The sequence below is a fragment of the Opisthocomus hoazin genome, chromosome 2 (genome assembly GCF_030867145.1).
Source record: "Opisthocomus hoazin isolate bOpiHoa1 chromosome 2, bOpiHoa1.hap1, whole genome shotgun sequence".
NCBI lineage: Eukaryota > Metazoa > Chordata > Aves > Opisthocomiformes > Opisthocomidae > Opisthocomus > Opisthocomus hoazin.
Window position 1 is genome coordinate 58,980,929 of NC_134415.1, and position 24,290 is coordinate 59,005,218.

The 24,290-nt window shown below is 36.9% G+C and overlaps 1 protein-coding gene across 1 annotated transcript in view; it reads left to right on the forward strand.

Moving 5' to 3' along the window:
• Positions 1-24,290, forward strand: part of ESR1 (estrogen receptor 1) — a 166,603-nt gene that overhangs the window by 72,060 nt on the left and 70,253 nt on the right. Inside the window, 2 exon segments of the mRNA XM_009933718.2 lie at positions 7,421-7,611; positions 21,528-21,644. Of these exon segments, the coding sequence (XP_009932020.2) occupies positions 7,421-7,611; positions 21,528-21,644 (308 nt within the window).

A 24,290-nucleotide genomic window follows, 5' to 3' on the forward strand; every position in this document is an offset into this window, starting at 1 on the left:
AGGTCTAGATATGTAGCCTTTTAAGCGATACTCCGTCCTCGCTTTACTGAATACTTGGATGTAGTGATTGCACAGTGTGCAATTTCTGTAGGTCTGTTTATGTCACTTTCACATTGGGACTACACTATTACAAACTATTGTTTGACTACTGTGACAGAGTTAGCAGCAACAGCTGCACCCGCCTAGCACTGCAGAACTGTAGCTATGGATGTGTCTGTAGATTCTTTCTGCTTAGTCTATTCCTGCTTATTTTTTTTGTAAATGTGTATTGCAAAAAAGGTAATGTTTTGGTGTTTGAATTTCTTTCAGTCAAAACTTTTTAAAATCGGGACTGCTGCAAAAGGAAAATCTCACAGGAAATATTTTTTCCTTGAAAATTAATAAAGAGGATTTTTCTTGTCTCAAATCTTGCTTTGCAGAAACTAGAGTTCTGTGCTGATTTCAATAGTCTTCAAAATATTTACAAGAGGATTACATTTTTTCTTATTTCAGAAGTGAAATTTTTGCAAGAAATATTATAGCATTGCATGGCATCTCTCATTTGGTTCTTTAAAGATGTGCTTCTGGCCCCCTTTTTATCCCGTGGGCAAAGTGTCCTGGCACACAGAACCTCAGGGCTCCAACGGGAGTCATTACTGTGATGAAGGTTTGCCTTACCAGAGGTGCAGTCCCAGTCCAGAGGAGAAAAGACAGCAGTACAAATCCTATAAGGCAAGGCCCTATACATAAATGAAATTTCATAGCTTTAAAAGTATTATAAAGAAATATTTGTGTTGGTTTTGCTTTATTTCATTTTGGTTTTTTTGTGTTTAAATTATTTAATTCTGTTTGGACTGACTTGAAATGTCATAGTTTTTCTTGTTGATAGTTCATAGCACTTATAATCAGCTGCTCACCACAGAATTTCAGAAATTTTAAGATTGGTAAAAAATATATAATTTTGTCCTTTTGTGATAAACGAGTTATAAGTGGTCAACAAATGGTAATACTAAGGTCCCCCAAACCTTCTTTAGTTACAAATCTCTGTATGTTCTTGTGAAACTGGTGGGGCAGGTCAAAGGAACGTAGGATTGTCTATTAAGATTAACAGGAGCTAAGTAATCATGGCAGACTGGGTTTCAAGGGTACAGAGAGAGACAGAAGCGTGGAAAGTTCCTGCCCAGGACATGAGGAAAATAAGTAGTGGTGGAGGGAGAAGGAGAGGTTTGGATGAGGTGCCTACGGGGAGTCTGAGCACGGGAGAAGTAGCCAGGAAGAGTCAGGCCAGGCACCGGAGGAGAGGAGTTTGTCCTTTCTGGGCAGGGAGGCTGAGGCTGGAAGGGAAAGGCCAGAGGTGGAGGTAAGTGTAGGAATGGGACAAGAGGAGCTAGGTGGGTCAAGTGAGAGCACTTGACAAAGAACAGCTGTAGGAGGACAGAGCAGACATTCCCACTGACAGCAGCGGCAGCAGCCTCCATGTATTTACTAGCTCTTACTTCTTCCCCTAAACTGGAGTAGGATGAAGGGCTTGTAGTGTCACTATTTACAGCTGCTAGCAGGTATCACTGACATCCTCCCTCTGCAGCTGAATGAGAGTGATCTCCTGCCATCGCCAGCGTGTCCCTACCCTGCTGCCTGTGACTATAAATATGAGGCAGAAGGATAACATTTCTGTTTTTTTCTAGGTACCCTCTTACGAGGTAAGAAGATACACACAGAAAACATGTTATTTGCAAATTTATATTTTTAATAAGCCCAAATTAAGGTGACCTGTGCAAATCTTATTCGGTCTCTTTGTGGCTTTGTGATCATTATTACAATAATTATTTTCATAATTATAAGTTAATCATAAGCGGACTGCTGTTTCAGTATATGAAAAGGAACAATTCTGCAATGTGTCATGTTCATATATTGAAATATGTCACTGTTTGTAAATTCTCTACTCATTTCTCACAAAGACTGGTAAATGAAGAAAAGAACAAGATAAAAATTTCAAGAAGTGTTATGTGAAGGCAGATGATTGCTGGCCTGAAGGACTAAATTTTCTGTCTAATTCTGCCACAAATGCCTCTGTGAAGTTCAGAAATCATTTAAATCAAACTTCTCACAAGTAGTCTTGTGTTGTGTTGTAATTTTCTCTGCACTGAATGGAAGTCCTACAGTCTGATTTATATAAGTGTTCAACGTTTACCCTTGCAATTGCAGACAAGGGAAGTTGCACTCTGAGCATTCAAAATGCTATTTAATGGTGGGTACTTAAAAAACTCAGGTTGCACATTAATTCAGTATATACTTTTGACCTTAATCTCTCCCAGACTCATTTTTTATCCTTTCAACTCACAAGAGTATTGGAAAAATACATTCATTATCACCTGTCAACTGCTAAAATGCTACAATGACATGGAAATACTGGAAGGAAATTAATTCTGATGTTATAGTTGAATTCACATAGCGTGTGGATAGTAAGGCACCAGACACTGAACAGTCAGGGAAAAAAAAACCAACACCAAATATAGAATAGCTTCTCTTTTAATAAATTCCTTTTTTTCTGTGCACTAATGAGCTGTTGCCCTGTGACAAGTATGGTCATATAACTAAAGATAACATATGTATGCACAGGAGGGATAAATGAAGGATGCAGTTGCATTTCCAAGGTATAGTTCAGCCATGTGCTATATTTAAAATCTTAATCTTCTTTTAATGTATATTCATATAAAGCATGTGTGTGTGTGTTTCAGCATTTACCTTATGTACAGAAAGAAATTACTAACCTTCTGTTCATGAGAAAAAAAAAAAAAACCAAAAAATTGCCATAGCTTCAGGACTGTTTGAATTCTGGGCTACTCTATGAGGTACAGCTACACCACCACATTTCACTTAAGACTAATGAAACAGGCCCTGTAAGTGAGTTGTAGTTTAGATTCCAACGGCACTGAGAAGCAGAATGAAAAAGAACCAATTTCTTGGGATGGATTCCAAAGATTTTTTGGGATGAGTTTAAATTTCAGACTTGTTGAACTGACAAATAGATTGAGATCTTTCCTCTTTTAAACCACCCCTCACCCCTACTGCCATCCTCAAGAAAAGCTTCTGTATTTTCAGAAAGTTGGGCAAACTTCTATGTTTTCAAGGGGATCAGCTGCAAAATGAGTAGCTCACATTTATAAACCATAGAAGACTGATCCCAGGAGTAGAAGTATGGGAGACGGAAGTATTGAAAACATCTGAATTCGGGTATTAATCATGAGAACGAAGAGGCTGGGCTCCCTTCCCCTCCTGTCAATAGAACCTTCAGGAATTGTGGCTGGAGATGCCATGGACCTCACAGTGACTGTGCACAGACACACCTCTTTAGACTTTAATTCAGTCTGCAACTATTAGTGACATATCTAAGAAAAAATTAAATCTGACAAAAATTATGTTTTAAGGGACTGAAAGGATGTACAAATTTATACCGACTTTAGCCAATAGCTTTAGAAGAGGTTTTCTTCACACGTGACATGGTTTAATTTTGGCCTATCTAAATGTAGTATTTCAATCACTAATTTTAAAATTAACCAGAGTTCAGAATGAAGGAAGTTGACAAAACTAACGCCAAAGGAAACATTTAATTTCACATTGAATAAGAAGTTTTGATGACCTAAGAAGATACGCTTTTCATGCCGTGTTGACACAGCCTGTCCTCAACACTACCTTTTCTTGCTCAATACTGAGCTACTTTTCCTAAGTTGTTCTACTGGTTATCAAATTAAATTGTCTTTTATTCTAGTTCTAAAGAAAACATTCCAGTGTCTTCTGACTATAAAATACATTTTCTGATACATTGTGAAATACTGCCAAGATTTTATTTTATTGTTCAACTTTCATATAACTTCATTTATTCTTATTTTGTTTCTTAAATTTCTCCTCTGTTAGTTGTCTTTTTTTTTTCTGTTTTCCTGCACTGAAGGCTGTCCAGTTTTCAGCTGACTTCCTTGGCATCTTTTTTTCTTAGTTGGCCTTCATATATATCTTCTGTTATTTTTAAAGCAGTTCTTCACATTTTCTCTCCTTATTCCTTTATGTCAATTATTTCTTCACCTCATCCATTCACTGCACTAGCTTAGGGTCTTCTACACAGTTAGTCCTGTTTAGGTGTCCTTGCGCTCACCCTGAAGAAGAGAAGATATGAACCAAATCCATGAAACAAGTGAGATGACCAGAGGAGCATTTCTCCAGCATGAAGGTCTCCTCCCGCATTGTTGTCACAGGTGGGAAGGGAGCTGCTATGCGCTGGTGGCCTGCCTGGTTGCACTCAGTATTTCCCCTGGTGAATAGACTTATGGAGGCGCAGGAAGCTGGGCAAGGCTGTGGGAGAGGGAAGAGAAGGGGCTGGCCATGCAGTCCATATAGAGATCTGAATTACAGGCAGTTCCTTCTCATCCTACAGCTTATTTTCACCCAGGAGGGTCAAATTTTTACAGTTATATCTATCCCTTATAGAAATTGTAGATGAACTTAAATATCACATTTAGTGAGGCAGGCATTAAGCTGGAAGGGATATCATCATTGTCTAAGGGAAATGCTTATTACATTTTTGATGCTGCAGCCAGAGAAATTAACTGGCTTACGATCAGGGAATAAACCGAGAATAGTGGGGCAAGAAAGGTCTGCATGGACGTTAGTTACCTAAACAAGGCCAGGGCGTGCATGCAAACATCAGCGTGACAGCTCTCACTGCTCAATAGCTTCACACCCCCAAGCATGGTTTGGCCTGGTGGAGTAATCCTCTCCCATGACATGGTTCAGGCAGGAACTGTGCGAGAGTCCTTCTCCCATGGTAGCATAGACAAAGCCATCCTGTTTAGGGGAGCAGGAGGGTTTAGCTGTGTGAGTGAAATGTTCACTCATGGATCGGGAATCACTTGCAGCTGGGCCCCAGGGTGAGTCCCAGCTGATCTTCATCATGGGTGAAGCTTCTTGTTGACTTGCTGGAATCCACTCTCCTTGCTCTAGCCCATCTTGTGCCTACGCTGACTTGGTAGTGGGCCATCTCCTAAGGTGCTGTCTAACCTAAAATATCCTGTGATTCTGTCCATTTGATATAAAACTCTGTGTAAGAATTTCTCTCTCCATCATCAAGTTGTATTTAGCTTAATTACAACCCTAAGCATCTTGGGATATTTGTTTTAAGCCAATGTTTTCACTTGGAGGGTGTATGATTTTCTTCAGATTCATTGGAGCTACTTTCTGAGGGTACAGTTTTGAGATGCTTAATGTACTTGGCAATTGTCTGTTTATTTGCATACTTAGTCATTCCTGTTGCAGTACTTCTCCTTGAGATGTCTTTTAAGTATTTTCAAGCCCTTAATTCTGTTAAAATAATTTTTCATAAATATTTTGCACCATATGGAAATTCACATTCTAGCAGCAAGTTAATTAATTTCCTATTGAATAGTAGAATGGTGTTATAATAAGTTCAATGTGTGGAAAAGCCTTCATGTTTAACCTTGATGGCATTTGAAATGGCCATTTCTGCTAAGAAAGATTTAGCAGCTGCAGATTAAAGTTTCTTGTAAATTGAGAAAATTAGAATTTCTCAAGGTGTCTCCTTTAACCACTTCAAAAACTTTTCCCTTAAGCCCTCTTACCTATGAGATCTCTTTATTTCAGGTAAAGCTGAGGCTGTGAATAAATTGGGCCTTACCTCTTTGTTGGGTGGACTGTGTACTGTGACTTATCCTAAACTCACCTGATAGTCAGGTTAGCGTGATTTAAAAAACTTAGTTTACATTTTACGAAACAGTAACTCCCTCAGGTACACATTCTTTTTACCCTACAGTCAGCATGGGGTTAATGATCTCTTGGCTGATTCACAGTTGAAAGTGATGAGTGAATTTTTAAAGCAGAGGTGTCTTGTTTGCCAACACATTTATTGAAGAGCAGACTCAGTGCAACACAGATGGAAAAACATGAAAGGGAGTGTGGAATACAAGTTTATCCTCCTCTGTAGGTTCCAAAACACTTTCAATTTTATATCTGCTATGTTATTGTATTTGGAAATGGCAGTAAATTCTGAGGTTTTTTTGCTTTCTAATCAGTTCTGTTTTGGTGGGGGCCTTGGAGGGAGGGCTTTATCTGGGTTTTTCTTTCTTTTTGATTTGTGTTTCTCTTTGGTAAACATAGTTGACAAGAACTTTCAGTCTTTTTTTTTTTTGTGTTACTGTTTGCATAGATTGCAAAGGAAATTGTTGAAAAATTTCTGCTATTGTATTTTGGGAATGATGATCTTGCCAAAGTTATTAAAGTTTTGTTGCCCTGAAGAGGGCAATGAGGCAAAATGAGGTATGTAGGAAGAAATCTGAAAGAGAGTGCCCTCCGAGTCTCAAAACCAGGGTATATTTGAGAAAGTGTTGGGCCTCTGGGCAGATGAGAGTCACCTGATCACTAACCAGCAATTAAAACATGCATGGTAAGTGGATAATTACTGTAAACAGTAGGATTCTTCATGCTTTAGCTTGTCTGATGCTGTCACACCCAATTGTATATATCTCCTGGACAATGCGTAGTGCAGACTCTCACTGGACAGCATGTTTTGCAAGAGCTGTTTGCCTTGCAGGAGCAATCCCAGAGTTCATTTATGGTTCCCTTGGTAATTTCACATCCTCTCACCTTTTCGAATATTGTTTGCCTTGCCTACAGCATCTACCTGTAATAACTGCTTACCAGATTCATTAAATGTGAATTCATCGCCACTTACACTATAGATTTGTTCGGTTTTCATTCAGCAGCATACTGCAAGAATGGGTCATGTGCATGTCTAGTATGTTTAGCACGTCTAGTCAGATGTATGTCACTAGAACAAAAATTCTTTGGCAATAAATTTAATACTGACTTTTCTTGTGCTAACACCACCTTTTAATTTTTATGAAAGTGGTATTATAACGAGAATAGGGACTGCTTTATGCAGTATTATATGACAATGTAAGGAAAATTTGCATCTCTAACTGGGCAACAATACTTGCCAATAGGCTGGTTAATAATTTAAGTGACTTGCAAATTCAGGTGCAAAAGTCAAGTGATTTTTGCCTCAGATTCTCAAGCTACCTACTGATATTGCAGTCATGCTGAACCCTTTGGACAGGAGCAGGTATACAAAAAAATGCTAATTTTTTGGTATTCCTTTGTAATATCTGGAGAAAAAATTGACTGATTTATCAAATAGCTTTTTAATTTTTAAAGGTGCAATTCCTAATAACATTGGATTGATTTGCGAGAAATTCCCCTGTATCTTGCTGGTTCTACACCCTTCCAACTCGAACAGGACAGAGGATGATAAAAGATTAGTTTTTTGTCCATCTGTCGTCTCAAAACTAGATCTGCTCTTCTTTCTTACAATCTGCAGGAGTGGATAAGGCTTAACCTTGCTGAAAGAATTATGCTTGTTTTTTGCTATTAACAGGCCGAGCTCTGATAACAGGCGCCACAACATCCGGGAGAGGATATCCAGTACCAACGAGAAGGGGAGCCTGTCCATGGAATCCACCAAGGAGACCCGGTACTGTGCTGTCTGCAATGACTACGCTTCAGGCTACCATTATGGGGTTTGGTCTTGTGAGGGCTGCAAAGCTTTTTTCAAAAGGAGTATTCAAGGTAATAAACTATTCAAGTGAATCACCTTTACTCTTCAGGAAAATGTGGAGCTACTTAAGATTGCAGCCTGAGCCCAGGACAATGACATTTATTGGGTTTTCATTAGCAGCTGCTGTGCTCTCCCCTATATTTTTAGATCTGTGTCTGGTGAATGTTACCAGCAGGTATATAATATGACTTTATTTAGTTCAAGATTAATGAGGGAAAGAAAATCTTCTCTACGTTCTTCTCGGTTTAGGTATGTCTGACCATAAAGGCAGTGAGAAATCTAATTTAAAAATCTGTATTGGATCAAGATGGCCACTCTTTCAGGCTCTTTTCTGTGATTAAGTTTTTATCCAAAATAATATTTTTTGAGAATTCCCTGTCAGATGAAGAATAATTCACATCAATTGATTTATTAATCTTAATTTAGTGCTCCATTAGCAAGATGGTTCAATCCAAATCTCAGCTCCTTGAAGATGTGAGATGTCTTTTGAGAACCAATATTGAAAAGGAATGTTTCCTTGAAATAGAATTTGTACCTGTCAGCAAAGCAGGGCTTTGAACCATACACAGAATTGTTTAGTTCACAGTCTTATCATGGCTACAAGTACAGTGTGCAAGGTGTTCAATAGAGTGAGGGGCATCTAACAGAAACAGTGTTAATTATTATGACAGAGATAATTCTTGATTTAAATGCCCATCACTCTGCGGAATGGACAGTTTTCTGCTTTGTTCAACATCTCCTAAACTGAGTAAGATGCATGATTCTACTGAAAATATGGGTATTGTTCAGTATCTAAGTCCTGTTTTGGAGAAGAAAATAAAACAGATTTCTTCCTTTCCAAACAGAAGACTATTAAAGCACTAGGCTTTAGTTAGGTATCTATAGTTTTTTTAAATTTCCAGGTGATATATATGCACAGAAATTCCTGTCACTCTTTTTTTTGAAATAAACATAGTGAGGAACAGTATTTACCTCCTATCAGAAGGAATGATTATTGGCTGCTTTGTTGCATGACTACCACTGAGGTGATTTAAATAAGACTTCCAGCATTCAGCACAGAATTTTCCCCACCTTAATGAAAAAAGTGAAAGATTGGCTGCGGGGTAGACATTGATGAAATGGTTTGAATGGCAGTGATTAGTTAATAGTTACTTGTATTTCTGCTTCTCCAGACTAATCAAAATGATTTTTAGAAAAGAGAGTGGTTACAGCCAGAGGTCGATAATAAGCAATACCTGAGGAAGAAAGCGTGATTTTGTCTAAACATCAGAATAATTTACTTAAATTTGTGACGTAGGGAGAACTGCTCCCTTATTGAGTGTTTTTCATTATTGTTTGTTTTGAGTTCTCCTGACCAAATCAGAACTATTCTTAATATTTTCAAAATCTGTCCTTCTACTCAAACTGAACTAAGTCATCAACAAACTGAAAATTGAAATAATCTTAAGCAAAAGTAAGAGTTTGTTATCAAGTAATTGTACAGCACAGATCTTCAGCTTCTGTACCTTATGGAAGAAGAAATGAATTTGACTGTTTCATTGAGTTCCATGGTTCTATGTCAGCACTTGAGTGGTTTTGCCCTAGCCTACATGTGGAGAAATGTTGTGGTCCTCCACAATAGGTCTGTCATCTATTTATGCTAAAATACATGTTAATTAGTAAATTTAGTTCTTGCTACATTTATATACTTCACATAATTTTTAACTAGGTAAGCCTGAAAAATTTAAAGCTTATGTTTCCACTGTCCCGTAAAATTCTTTATCTTTGAGTCCTGTTTGCCCTAATTTAAGCCCATTGCCTCTTGCCCTATCCTTTGTGGACATGATGAAAACTTATTACAACAACCTTTTACATAGTTGAAGACTGTTATCATATCTTTCTTCAGTCTTCTGTTTTTTTTAGACTAAACAAACCCACTTCTTTCAGTAGAACTTGCTTCCTAGACTTCTGATACCATTTGTTAGACGACTCTGTCCTTTCTCCAGTTGATCCTTCTCTTTTGCAAGTAACATCCATCGTAAAAAATTACATCCACTAATATCAAGAAAGTAATTCAAGAATATGAGTACTTATGAGAGAACTGTGACCACTTGATCACAGATGGTATGAAAAGTCCTCTAAAGGACTTTTAAAGTCACAGGTACACAGTCTTCATGAACTGAGGGATTTTTTGATTTTCCTGCTGGATCTGGAAGAGATCTCTACCTCAGCAATTACATATTCTAATTGGACTTGTGTCCAATTTATGAAAATGACAGTAATTTTAAGACTGACAATGCATGAGAAAACATGTCATTTACCTTGCAGATAGTAATAATTCTAAATAGGTTATGATCAGATATCTAGGAATGAATACTACTTATGTGTAGATGTGTAGGAGAATACGTGGACTAAATATTGTTATATCTGCATTGTATATATGATATCCATTCCTAGAAAGGGACAAAAATTTCTTAGGAATCATATGATTAAATTGTGTTGAGGTACACAGGACCTGTTTGTATAAGCAAAAATACCACTGAATGCTTTCAGCATAGATTTTTATTACTGTTTATAGTGCATTTTTCTTTAAATGGAAGATAACCACGCTACATATGTTCCTGTATTTCTCAGTACTTATATAGATGCAGAGGTGATTGGTCATTTTTATACTTCTTATAAGAGATTTCATAGGAGAATTCCTGTAGTGAAGTTTGATGTTCTTAATAGACTGTAGTCAAATATTCTATATGGTTCTTAATAGAACTACAGGAAAAAGTGAGTACAGATGTGAACAGTGAACAAGCTATGGGGTAATTAATTTACTCTCTGCATTTCTGTGATTCTCAGTAATATGAGATATCTATGCTTACTTGCGTAAGTATATACTTAAATTTTGTGAAAGCTCACTTCTGCATCAGACCTTACCCGAGATGGAGAAGGATAGCTTCATTTTTATCCAGGGGAGCTGGAATGGTTCTGGAAATATTTTGTGAATTTTAAATGCTAAGTTGTTTTTCTTTGCTGTCAAATAGTTACAGCTTAAAAGGCAAACTGAATTAGTAACTGTGTCTCAATATGTGCAACTGCTCAATTTTGTTTAAACAACAGATGTTTTGGTGGAAAATCTCAGCTGCCTCCCGAAACTGCCCATGTCAGTCTATTTTGTTAGTTTATGTCCCAAAAGTGATTTGGGACCTTGGTTTGAGAAAACTCTGTGCAGACTGATATTATGTATAATGTTTAATGGGAGAGAAAAATCATATGACATCAAGAACACTGTGTTGCTTGGTGATAGAAGAGTGCTTTCTTCTTTGCCTGGCATATGTAGCCTTCGAGAGTGTACTTGCTCAACTGACTTGAATCCAGAAGCATAACAAGCAGTCACATCACAGCACACTGTACTCTTCTACTAAAATATTTGTAGATTTTTAAGACCAAGAAGGGCAATTAGATCATGAAGTCTGGTCTTCTCTCAATATAAACTTTATATGTTATCCGTGTACAAAGCCTGGTAACTTGGTGGAGATAAATCTTTTAGAAGATGTCCAGCCTTGATTTGTGGGCTCACAAGCTTTCTTACAATGATTGCTTATTCTAATAATTTGTCCTCCCATCTGCTAAAAAATTATCTTTCTAATTTTAATTGCTTTGGCTTATACATCACATCCATGAACAAGACTTAGTACCTTGTATCTCTCTCCTGTGGGAAGTTCTTACAACTTGTTATGATCAAATCATCTTGATATCTTAAGTGAACTAAAATGTTGCAATCTCCTGCTGTACATCTTTCTATCTTCTGAGTCCTTTGTCTTACCACATTTTCTGATCCCCCCACACCCACAATAGCCTCTTTAAAATTTAGATGTCAGAACTGGATGAAGTACAGTTACAAATGCCGTTTACAAATTAAAAATCCCCTTGTGACTCACACATTCTTTCCTCCTCCTTCTAATTCTCTTGCTTTTTGGGTAGCCACCAAAGTGTATGGGACAGGAAGGAATTATTTTTACCATCGCTGACAAGCATCCAGCAAATGCCTACATAAGTGGGGCTGAGAACCCCCAGTGGGAGCACAAGGGGTTCAGAACAAATGAGAGGCAACTCTTTACATTGGAGTATATCTCGATCTCAGAGCTGATGAAGGATTTTAGAAATCCTCAGTTCTGTTTCCCTGCCTCCTTCATGTCCCTGCTGATGTTTTTCAGGTGCACCTCCTCTGCCTTTTCTCACAACTGTATACTTGGGCAAAACTCTGGGATATTTCACAAATATTCAGTTAAGAATTACTGCATGATGGGAGGCAGTACCAGTCCAGTAAGAACAGGCTGACATCTGAGAATGGATGAATAGCCTTCCTGAGGGATTCCAGTGGCCTGCCATTAGTGCCTTGATCACAGAGATATAGTGGTGTCTGAAGTGCAGGAATTCTTTAAGCTGGGAAGTATTATAGTTTTGTGGCTTGAACATGGATTTTATTTAACAGTTATGCCTTCTGACCATCAAGTAAGAGAGTTTTGGCAGTAGACTGAGAGTTATCAATTGTTATAACTTCACAGTGATAGAGCTGTACTTTGTCGAAAGTATGTTGTTCAAACTTTCATGCTAGGAGTGGTAGTAAATATGCATATATTTTTGTTGGAGTTGGAGAGAATTTCACTGGTAAAACATGCCTAATAAGTGGGTGTTCAGGTAATTCTGCAGTGCAGAAATTGCAATGTTGTCAATTTGGGAGGTTTCTGAGATCTTCCCTTTAACTTTCCATTATAGCCTTCTGTTTTCATTATATTTTTGTAATCTTTTTGATAACAGCAGCAAAAGCTGCACAGATCCTGCAGCCGAGAAGACAGAAACTCCCAAATAAGACTGCTTGTACACTGGTTCTGTGAGTTGTCATCAGAAAGAGCAAAACTAAAATAACATGAATCTAAGTGAGACTTGCAGAGGTAATCACGGCCAACAAACAGGGGGCTGCAGGCTGGTATCTAGTCTCAGGGTAGAAAACACACGGTTGCAGTTCAAGAGGTAGGTGACTGTTGGAAGTCTGAAGGCTAGAAAATATATATTGGAAAAGTCCATCAGGATTTTTGCCGTCACTGGGAGTACTCTAACAGTCTGTGGTCAGAAAAGTTCTTCTGAAACGTCTTTTGACTTATGTTTGTATTTTCAGTAGATTTTCTCTAAAGCTGCTAATGTTAAACACATGCTCTGATCATTATCCCCTAATGTGCATTTTTAATATCAGCAGTCTAATTGATGGTGATGTCGTTTCAGAAAGTTGGGTGTTACTGAAAAGCGAGAGTTAACATCTCTTTTCCTAGAAAGGCAATTTTGAATGTGGTACTTTTCCAGCGAATTTTAAGTGCTGCGTTCAACATGGATGTGGCAATGACTTCAGATGTTAGCATCCAAGATACTTCCTTATTTTTCACGGTTTAAGCAAATTGTAGAGCTGCAGTGGACCTCAAGGCCTAGTGCATCTTGCTGTCCTGTGATAGGATCAGCTGTTGCCAGTTCCTTACAGATGTTTATTGAATTGCTTCTTAAAAATCTGTAGCCTGATCCAATGTTTTATCCTCCTTATCTTTGAAGGTTACTATGAAATTTGAATCTTTGTTCCTGCAGGTTAAGCTCATCACTTATTTTCCTGTCCATCATGCCACAGAAAACAAATTGTTCTTTTCCCTCCTGCAACACCCTTAAAGCACAGAAAATTGCTATCACATTTAAAAAATAAACACATTTTATTCTGTTTCACCTAACCTGAAGAAACACAGCTTATTCAACCTTTTCTCATAGGCTTTGTTTTCTAGACTTCTAATCTTCTAGTTGCTCTGCTTTGGAGATTCTCCTTTGTACTGTTTTTTTTTTCTTGAAGCATGATTTCCTTCTATACGATGCTTTATGAGTACTGAACAGAGTAGTGGGATTACCTTATGAGCCAGACAGTGGTGTTGTCTACGTCCATCACACTGTAATGTTTGCCTTATTTACAAAAACATGACAATGTTCCCTCATAATCAGTGTGTGATGCAGAATAAACTCGAGTGTACTTTTTTAGAGAAGAAATTGCTTCATTCCCATCCTGTTTGGTGCATCTGATTATTCCTATTTTAATGTAGTGATTTGTACTGGTTCTTAATTTTATGCTAATTTTTCCCATGTGCTATCTCCAGTTTGCCAAGATAATTTAGAATTCTTATCCTGTAGACTTCTGCCATTAATTTGAGATTTGTTTCTGTCTGAGTAGCAGAGTAGTCTGGTCTTTTCTCTGTTCTTGTAACATATATACTTCAGCTACAGATGAATAACATTTAATAAAATAAATAATCTAGTTCGTTACCCATCAGTGAGGAAAATACTGTATGGAACTGGATCTAGGACAGACACTATGGAGCCTCATTCATTATCAGCTTCCATTGTAACAGTGACCTCTGGTAGCTCTTTGAGACTGGTTTTCTGAAATCACCTAAACTATATTTTCCTAGCTGACATATGCAATGTCACCCCAGGCAATGTTGAAAGCCTTTCTGAAGTTGGGCAACACACTTTACCAGAAAGTAGAGAACACTCACTGATTGTTATCTGGCTTCATAAATGGTCACTGGTTCTTCCTCTGCCGAGTCCAAAGCTTTTCCCATCTTCTAGACAAAATTCCTAGCCTTTAGAAGCCATACTTGATGCATCCTGTATAATTAGCTTTAGTGGTGTTTTACATTCTCTGGAATATGATTGTTGTGCTATATCAAACAAGAAAAAAACTTAAATTGTATTAAGTGTTGCAAGTATTTAATGAATATTTAATTTGGAAACTCACATTATTCTTAGCTCAGGGCTGAGTCTGCCAGGAGTTCAAAATATCCATATAAGAGAAAAAAAAAAAGCTTCATATTTGCAAATTACAGGAGAACATGTTTGCTTGTCCAGCAGGAAAGTGCTTAGCTATTTTACTTGGTTTTGGAGAGTGTCAAGGGAAATATGTTTTTGTAAACTCATATAACTCAGGTGGGTTTATTGATTTAAACTAGCTCCATAAGTTTCACTCCCACAAACTTTCAGAATTTCTGTGGGTTAAGTTGTCCTTTGCAGTCACTTTTGAAAAGTGGAAATCAAACTAGAGAGATCTGTGTAAGTTGACTAAAATGATAAGTGTACTGGAAGTGCATGAAGTGATCTTTGACATAATTTGTTTCCAAAAGAAGACTATTAACAAACTTTATTGAAGCATTTGTACTAGCTCAGAGTTACTGCAGAAGAACTACTGCGGCAATTAACTGCTGGTATCAGTAGCAGATACAGTAAATATCTCATTGTCTGAATTCTTTGAAGAAGATTATGTATTTCTCTCAAAGGTTTGATTTAATTTAGTCACAAATTGTTGAAATAGTTGGACTTCCTTTGTTATAAATAACACAGTTATTGCCCACGCTGAGATGTGGCTAGAGATATGCAGGGCAAGAGACTAACTTATCTTTGACCATTCTGATTATAAAATTGGTGAATCTTCTATATAGCATGGATGATATCAGGGTGTAAGTGAGCAAACCAAGGAGCACAGATACATATCAGGAAATGAAAGAAGAGCATACCTAGGTTTTATTTTGTATAAGAAAGTAGTACATAGGCAGAAAAGGTGGGGTTTTTTTGTCAAAATACTGATGTTAAAGATTATTACAATAATATAACAAACCAGGGGTTAACTGTACTGCAGCTTTAGTTTCACGGACTTCAATGCAGGAAACTCACTGTGCTTAGAAAGCCCTGTGTCCAATGCACATGCTGCACAGTGCAATTCCTGTGTCTTGTGTCATCGTGGTCTCCCCCCGCCGCCTCCCAGTAAAATACAAATACCAGCACTTCCTTTACAGGGATACTGTGAGGATAAATGCATTACAGCTCCTTGCAAACTTTGATACCTGGAACCACTCAGGTACCAAAGATTCAAATATAAAACAGGACTAGCTAGAGTTATTCGACAGGTCTGATCACAGTCCAAAACCTGATATTATACCTGGAATAAAAATAGTTAAATTAATTTCCTTGTTGGTTACACTTTATTTGGCTTTAAGTGCACAAGAGTAATTTGGAATTTTTTTGACTTTTTGGCCTTTTTGTATTACTTGTGGGAGTTTTCTGTAGTAGAATTCCACCCCTTCTCATTTTAGCTTAGATAGAGTGGGAAGCTAAAAATACAAGAGATTTCATTGAAAGTCTATGGGAACAAGATAGCCATGGCTTGCTTATGACTTTCTTTGAAAACGCTTTTTGTCTCTGGAGGGATCATATTGAGATGACTGTGAGTAATACATTGTGAGAGTTTTTCCTTTAACACAGCTGTTGGTTTAATCATGTGCCAAGGATTTAAAACAATTTTGATTTATCAGATAGGGAAACAGAAACTAGATGTCACGCTCCTTGCCAGATTTTGTAGAGATTGGGATCTGGATTAGAGTCTTTTTTTATTTGTCATGAGGAAAAAATAAACTTCCAATTTTGTTAACTTGTCTAAAATTAAAAAAAAAAAAAAAAAGGAAATTGAATTGGGGTAGAAGTAGACTTACAGTATCATAATCCTGAAATAGTGGATGACACACCAATTGAAATTTTAGGACTAAGGCCAATAATAAAAACTTTAAAATTATCTGCCGGAGTAGAAAATACAGTTTTAACTTTATATATTTAGAACATTAAATAGTATCTTACTTTTTGTATGTCACCCTTTCTCCTTTCTGAATGTATATGTTCATGCATTATTAAACTAGTGAGTTGGGAGCAGGTTTGGTTCCTCATGCAGTGCCTATTCCCATTCTTCATTTTCTCTCTAACTGAAATAGTTAAAGGAAAGATCAGTATCGTAATAATTTGACTTGAATTCACTGCTCATGTGAACAGCGCTGTACGTATGTGAAGCCAAGAGGGTTCCATTAGAAGGTGAACACTCATTGTGGGAGCTACATGACACAATACAGAGTATATACATTTTAACCTTTCCTCCTTTCTCATTCTTCAGTCATTCTAAGATCTTTCTTTCTGAGGTACATGTAGAAGAAGGACTTCCTCACTGTGTGCAAAGGAAGCATGTTTTACAATCTTCTAGGCCCTTTTCTTTACTGTCACAGGTAGTATTGTCTTGCTAGTTTGAAAACAGAAAATGATTAATCTTCTCAGCAGTGCTGGGTAGTTGCTAAGAGAACCCAGGTTCCAAATCCAAAGACCTTGTCTGAGGGCAGTTAAGCTATGAATTTGAGCATCTGTTCTTATAAAGGAATTAGACGTAACCTTCTGTTCTTTTGTGAAACCTGTCAGGAAAGAGTGAGATTTAGAAATCAATCAGTGCAGTTTTATTGGGCACTTTAACTTAAAATTGGTTCAACTTTTTTTGTGTACGTTATTTGTTCAAACTGGGTTAGCATATGCAATGTCCAGGTGCTATCTTTTTTTCTTTTTAGTATTTATGAAAACTTTCCACTTGCTGTTGAGGCTATTCTTTCCAAGGTTTTGCTTTTCGTCTGCAGTCTTCCCACTCATCACTTGCTTGGCACCCTAAAGTGTGGATAAAGTCTACACTTGAACCTTCCCTTTATCTACTTGTATGAAATTCTGCTACTTTCACTGTCAGAATAGGATCATAGAAGGACCTGGTGCTTCCACAGGAAAGGGCTAACCTAGCAGATGCCTCATGCAGATAGATAAAGAACAGTTTAAGAAATTAGTGTGATCTGAGGATTAAAAACAAAAGAACAATTAAAGGAAAAGCACATATTAGTAAAAGGATAATAATTATTACTGGCTTCGTTTGAAATGCATGATGAGTCAGTTCAACTACATCAGTTTAGGTGTCATACAGAATTCATCTGACAAAAACATTCTTTTATTGGCTTTGTAAAATTGTCATTAAGCACTCTTAAGCTGGCATGTTGATATGTTGGTTTCTTTAGTTAATTTTTTGCACAACTTTTGTACTGCCTAAACTGATCTTTCCCTCAGGCTAATCTTAATGGCTATTGGAATATATATGCAATGATTTACACACGGTTTACAATATTTCTGCTATGTTACTTGCCATTGATATATTAATGTGACCCCAATTTTCACCCTTCCTGGTCAAGAATAAAATGAACTTAGCTCTTCAAAGCTGCAATTCACGGAAACATTCAAGTGTGTACTTAACTTTACCCACATAAGTTGTGCTGGGACTGCTTGCTAAAGGACACAGATGCTTAAATGTTCCGCTGCACGTAGCAACACTTAACTTTAAAGAAATATGGAGTGTTTTGCTGACTGAAACCCTCATGGATAAATCATCTGCTCACTCTGATTCAAGCATGTGCTGCTGTTGCATATACCATAGCTATCTCGAGAACCCTTAGACGTACAGTGATGAGTCTCTGAACACAAACACTAGCCACATGACTCATGGTGATGAGAGAAAGTCAGACTGCATGTGCAGTAAGGAAAAGTTCTGATTATGACAGACTGGATTAGAAAAAACTCAAAATCATCCTAATTTCAGCAATTATCTTCTTGTTGACCCTTTGCTTCCTCAAACCTCCCCCCCCCGGGCCATTGGTCGTTATCATATAGATTGCCACTTCTGAAATTAATGCATTGAGAAAAGAGGTAGATCTTTGCACCCTATTCTGGAAAGACCTTAGCATATAATAAAGTGCTATAAAAATACTTCATGTTATTTTTACTGTTTTAAAAGACACAATGTGTGAGATATCATAAGAAATACAGATGGCACCTCCTCAAGCTTCTCCAATAGCTCCCTTTCCCCTCTTCTATTATAGCTCATGACAGGGCAAGTCAAACATGTGGGGTGATTAAAACTAGGGGTTCTACCCTACTTAACTCACTGCCTTTAATTATGTGCAGGTTATCTCATAATTTATATATACATAAAAAGTCCATAATGCAATAAGACTACTATGTTCATGTGGCATGTGCTTCTCTTTACAAGTATTAGTGTTCGCTGAAGTCATTTCTTCCTCTCAGTATTCCTGTGATACCAACTATGCAAATGGCCTGATTAGCCTGTCTTTTGGCATGTATTCCTCTTTGAATAGCATGAAAATGAAGTGCTGAGCAGCTGGGCACCTATTGATGTGTCCTACTTTCACGTTAACGATTTCCACGGGTGAGAAATCGCTTCTACTAAGTCAGATTGTTCAGAACCAACTTTCCTGAGAGATGAGCTTTAAGGATAAAATGAAAGAATAGTTAAAAGACAATTCACTTTACAGCAGAGTTATTGAGTTGTACTATTTAATTTTAAAATAAAACTTGTCTTTTTGTGATACCTATTCCGTAATTGTGGTGTTCTACCTTTTTCCCTTCCATGCCTACCCAAGTTAGACTCCCCTAGTCTGTGTCTGTGCCTTGCAAAGGAAACTTCCTTACTCGCTTCCTGTGACTGAATACTTGAAATCAGATGGTCTTTTGGAGAAGCAGGAAAGGTTCTTGCCTTCCTTCTACTCTTTGTTTCTTTCTTCTTCCCTACTTGATTTGATAATCATTTCTACTGTATACTCCAATTATCAAACATTTTCTTCTGGTTGCTTATATTTTTTCCAGTGTCCTGAAACCACGTTGGTTATACTGAAAAAAAATTATGAGATATATTAAATGCATTCTCTTCTTTCTAGATTTACAGCAAGTACGAAGTCTAAACAATGACATTACTATGGCACTCGTAATCTGCAGCATGTCCCTCACACACAGCTCTTTCTTTTTTTGCTTTCAAAATTTTACAAGTTTTACTCTGAAGTCTGTCAAACACTTTGAAAGAAGAGTGGATTGTCTAAGGTGCAAGTCATGGGCATGAAAACAGACTAATTATGCTAACGTTTAAAGTGTACCTTTGAGATAAATTTTTTAAATGTAAAAATACGACAACAAGAAACATGTTGATTTTAGTAGGGACTGTAGCCCTATCACAAATAGGATGATTTTATGTACTATTCTACAAACCAAATGCCTATTCCCAAGTGCTTGCAGCCTGTATAAGGAAATACAGGTTCAGAGCAAAAGAAAATGTTGTCACTCGTATAAGCACTACGAAAAATGATGGCTGCCCTGCTGTTATTAATTCCACCTAATTTTCAATTTTTGCATACCGTCACTTTGTTTTTTTTGAGAGTTGAACCTTATGAGCACCAATCAGTCCAGCAAAGGTGGTAAGTGTGTGTTCAGCTTTGACCTAAGTGGGAACGTTTATCTGCTTATTTTACGGAGAGCTAAATGGTGTTCTGAATTATTTGCTGAATTCAGAGCTTGTTCCCCTTGTGAATTTACCTTGTAACTTCACTAGGAAGAAGATCAGGTAATCTGTCCAAGTCTGTCTTTGTTTTTAAAAGGAGTAATTAAAGTTTTCTGTCTTTCTCTCACGCTATTTCAGAGCTTGGCTTACAAAAGAAGGCTGGTGTTTGAGATCAGGTGCTACAATCTTTTGCTGCTGTGTAGTGTGACTTAATAGAAGTGCATTTTCTTAAAACCTTTGCTTTCCCTTTTTGCTCCTTTTCCCTGTAGATATTGCATTTTTGTGTGGTTGAGTCTGTTTCCTTTCTGACTCCATTTCATTATCTTTACATGTGAAATATTTTAAATCAGACATAGAACAGTCTGGGTCCTACCGGAGGAACTAAAAATTAGGTCTTTCATGATGAGGTTGAGATAGTGTTTCTGTTCTACCTTTTTACCTCGGTCCTGGAGCAAAGCTTCTGGATTCAGATTTTTCCAGTATTATACTGTTCTGTCAAGTAGAGCTAAAAAATAATAATTCTGTCTATGTGATACAGTGTGTAGTCAGCTGTCATCATAATAAAAAGTTTACAGTTGGGCTGCTTATTTTGATTGGATCCCAGTTATGTAGCATTAGAGAGCAGATGTTCCTGGTGTAATCTGATAGCAATTTTTACTCTATTTTCTAATTTCTAGTCAAGGATAGATGATTTGATGAGACCAAGGCCTCTGTCAAACCTCCACCCTACTCTACCTCAAGCTGATCCCTTGACCTGAAAGAAAGAACAAACAGTTCTGCAGTAAAATTGTTTCGTTGTGCGCTGTACCTTAGTTGTGTTTAGATGAATACAGACTGCCAATAAGATAATTCTGGATGGTCTTTTTTGTCCTTGCTAAACTTTGTCTGTGGTTGGAAAATAATTTTAGAGCAGATTTAAGCACATATCTTTAAAGAGAGAATTGGAATAGAGGCATGTTGGCAGTAACAAATTACAGTACACTGAAAATGTTTGTAACAATAATTGAGATCTAGAGGGTAATAAATGAGGAAGTAGAGCTCTGAAGAGAAAGGGTACCAGGACCAAACGTGGTTGTACCATATAGCAATTTAAGAATTTGTAATGACAAAAGGTGTTTGAATATGTCAGTAGACATGCAATTGGAGTTAGACACTGATTACCCCTGAGATACAATTAACTAACGGTTGTTGCTTTTATTTCATGTCTTTGTTTCCTAACTGCCTCAGGCTGTGGTAGATCTCAAAAATTTTCTGTGCATAGATCTTTTTAATTCTATAAACCTCTAACCGCTTTGTGCAGTCTATTGATTAAACATCAACACAGGCATATGGACCGGATGACATTGCATTTCTGAGACTAAGAGCAAGGAAGTCAAGGGACTTGTTCATATTAATCTATCCCCTTTCGTGACTGCTTTAGTTGTATGTTATTTTAGTTATTCTACAGAAGTTATAATTTGTGTTTTTAATAGTACTTTTAAGAAATTTATGAATAAATGTATTGTGAACATATGTCGGTTTCACTATCCGTATCTGTACTTTCAGATAGATTACGATGGTAATCCTACTGTCTTCTTGAGATGTTAGAAGCTGTACTAAATACTCAATGAAAAATACGAGAGTATTACAGGCTGTTCTGTTATATCTGTGAATAACTGTGTCTTTACTTTCCCTCTGGTTTTACAGGGCACAATGACTACATGTGTCCTGCTACTAACCAGTGTACCATTGACAAGAACAGAAGAAAGAGTTGCCAGGCTTGTCGACTAAGAAAATGCTATGAAGTGGGAATGATGAAAGGTGGTATGTACATGGCAATCAACAGATCCTCAGCATTGGTGTCTGCCTTCTTATCCTTTAACTGCATTGGACAGCTGATAGTGTTCCTAAAGGAGTAAGAAACTAGTTTTGTTGAGCCGAAGGGTATTAAATCAAAAATCTATTAAATAAAAAAACCAAAACCTCCCAAACACCATGTTATTATTCTTGCCCAAATTGGCATCAAAATTAACAGGAGCATTGACTTTGATGGAGTTAGGATTCTTCCGTTAATATATGCAATTCATTATTTTTTTGGTCTCTTGTGGTAGACTCCAGATCACGATGAATGAAATGTAACTCAAGATTTTGTAGCATTTTTCAGTTCAGTGTGAAAAGCACTGATAGTCTCAAATCAGTCCATATTCATTAAAATAAACTTCTGACTATGTAACATTTATTCTGTGAATTGTGGAAGGGAAAGTCAGTTCCTCTGTTCCAGTGCTGTACATATTTTATATGAATTAATTTCACCCAACAACATTAAAGGCTTACTCATTTTATAAAAACTGAGATAAATGTCACTTCCTTGGAACATATGAAGGTAATAATGATGTCAGAGAAGAAGAATTGACATTGAATGCTTAGGCTAATGTGGAATACCACTAAATTTCTTTCTTTATGTAGACAGTGCTTAACTTTTGGAGGTAAAATTAGAAATACATGACAATACTGAACAATTGCTACAGTGCGTTCTTAGATGAAAGAGTTCTTCTGTAACATCGTTTTGGAACAATCATGATATCTGCCTTTCTCCTTTATGTTACAGTACCTTATATTTGTCAAAACCAGACAGACGTTAGCTATTTTTAATCCTTTTAAAAGGCCAAGCTCCTAAGACTCAGGAATATTTCAGAACAGGAAATCATAAAGTTTCATATTTGCTCTAAAGGATGAGAAAACCTTGTTGTAACCTACCAAAAATTTCAGATTGCTTTTGTTAATGAGTAGTATTTACTAGCTTTATTGAAACCTGTTTCTATAGGAATATTTAGCAAACTAGTAAGTGCTCAGAAAAGAAAGGATTAGAACCTATGTTTTATGTGTGAAAGGAGCCAATTGTTAAATTACAGATTGGTTCTCCCTTTCTCTGGCACACCTAATGCTTACTTATTCCACAAAAAATCGGGGGCAAGGCAGAGCAGTAGCTCATCATGTTTACCCTTCCTACAACAAAGGATTGTTTATAAGCCCAGTACGTGTGGTCATGGTGGGCTAAGTCTGGGAATCTTGGGAGAAAGAGTAAAGGAAAACTAGTCAATTGATGCTCTGCTTTGAGGTTGAATCTGCATTTTTCTCATCTCCAGGATTAGGCAAGACCTGAGACTGGTTTTATTAATCTCAGTTTTTGGATGCAAGCAGGAGGAAGGTGTCAAATCTCTTTTTAGTTCTAACACTTGAGACAGTGGCTGATTTTTTTAATAAGATTTGGTTTATGGATCCAGAGTTTTATTATTTCTGTCTTAACATCCTGATGTATATGGCTAGAACTCCTTAGAGTAAAATGTATATAATCAGTATCACAGCTATGGTCTGGAGAAGCCAAAGTTTCAGATAAGGCAAACTAATACCAGAAAGTCCCGTACATAAATTTGCCATGCAGCTTTAGCTTTGACCCTTGTACATATGGCAGATCACAGTTAAGATATATTTTCTACATAAAACATATGACATTACATCTTTCATTTGGCACATTTCCATCCATTTATACTCGTATGTATGTAATGATCCACCGTACCAGTTTGTTTTTCATATCTCTTCTGTAAGATACATGTTGTAATAGGTTTTTCACCATTCCATACATGGTTGTTTCTATTACCTAAAAATTGTACCTAATTCTCAAAGAGCATTCTGTAGACTAAGGAATTCTAAAAGAAGTCTGCAATTTTGTCCAAATTTTCTTTCTAATATAGATGTTCTGGAATTTTTATTTCGTACTGTGGCCTTCACTTGAGCAAAGTTTCTATAGTCACTACAGTAATCGACAGTTCACAAATACTAAATGTTGAGGTTTTCTTTTTCTTTTTTTTTTTTTTTTTTAAACTAAGCTCACAATTCACAAACATAGAGATCAGGTGCATAAATTTTACCTGCTCCTCTAAGGCCACTAATAATGCACTGAAGTCCATGACTAGTTCATAGGCAAGAGTTTAAGAATATTAATTTTATGAAGTCTGGGAAAAATTTCTCAAGATCCCTCAGTTACAGGTTACAAATCTGGCATGCCTGCAGATGAAGTATTCAAGAAAGGTAAAAATCTAGGATGAAGTAAAGCATTCAGGGCTCTGCTGGAGTCATTACCAATCGCATGTTGTCCATGTGGCTGTGGGAGAAAGAAATCCATTTCTTTAGGTAGTACTTGATAATTGTCCCATTTGTCTCAGATGAAGATAAAGATTGTCAATATTCTTGGTATGTCATCTGGTTAACTTTTAAAGTGTTAACTTTTAAGTGTTTTTACATATTTTTTTTTTCTTTTCTCTGGGGAGATCTCAAGGTTTCTGTTTCAATGTCTTGTTATAACACTTTTCTTCAACACACTTGAATCATGTAGTGCTGTGGTGTTAACTCAAGGTCTAAATTTTCTTTAATAGTTCGTAGTTCTTTTGTATCTTTTAATTTAAGTAATCT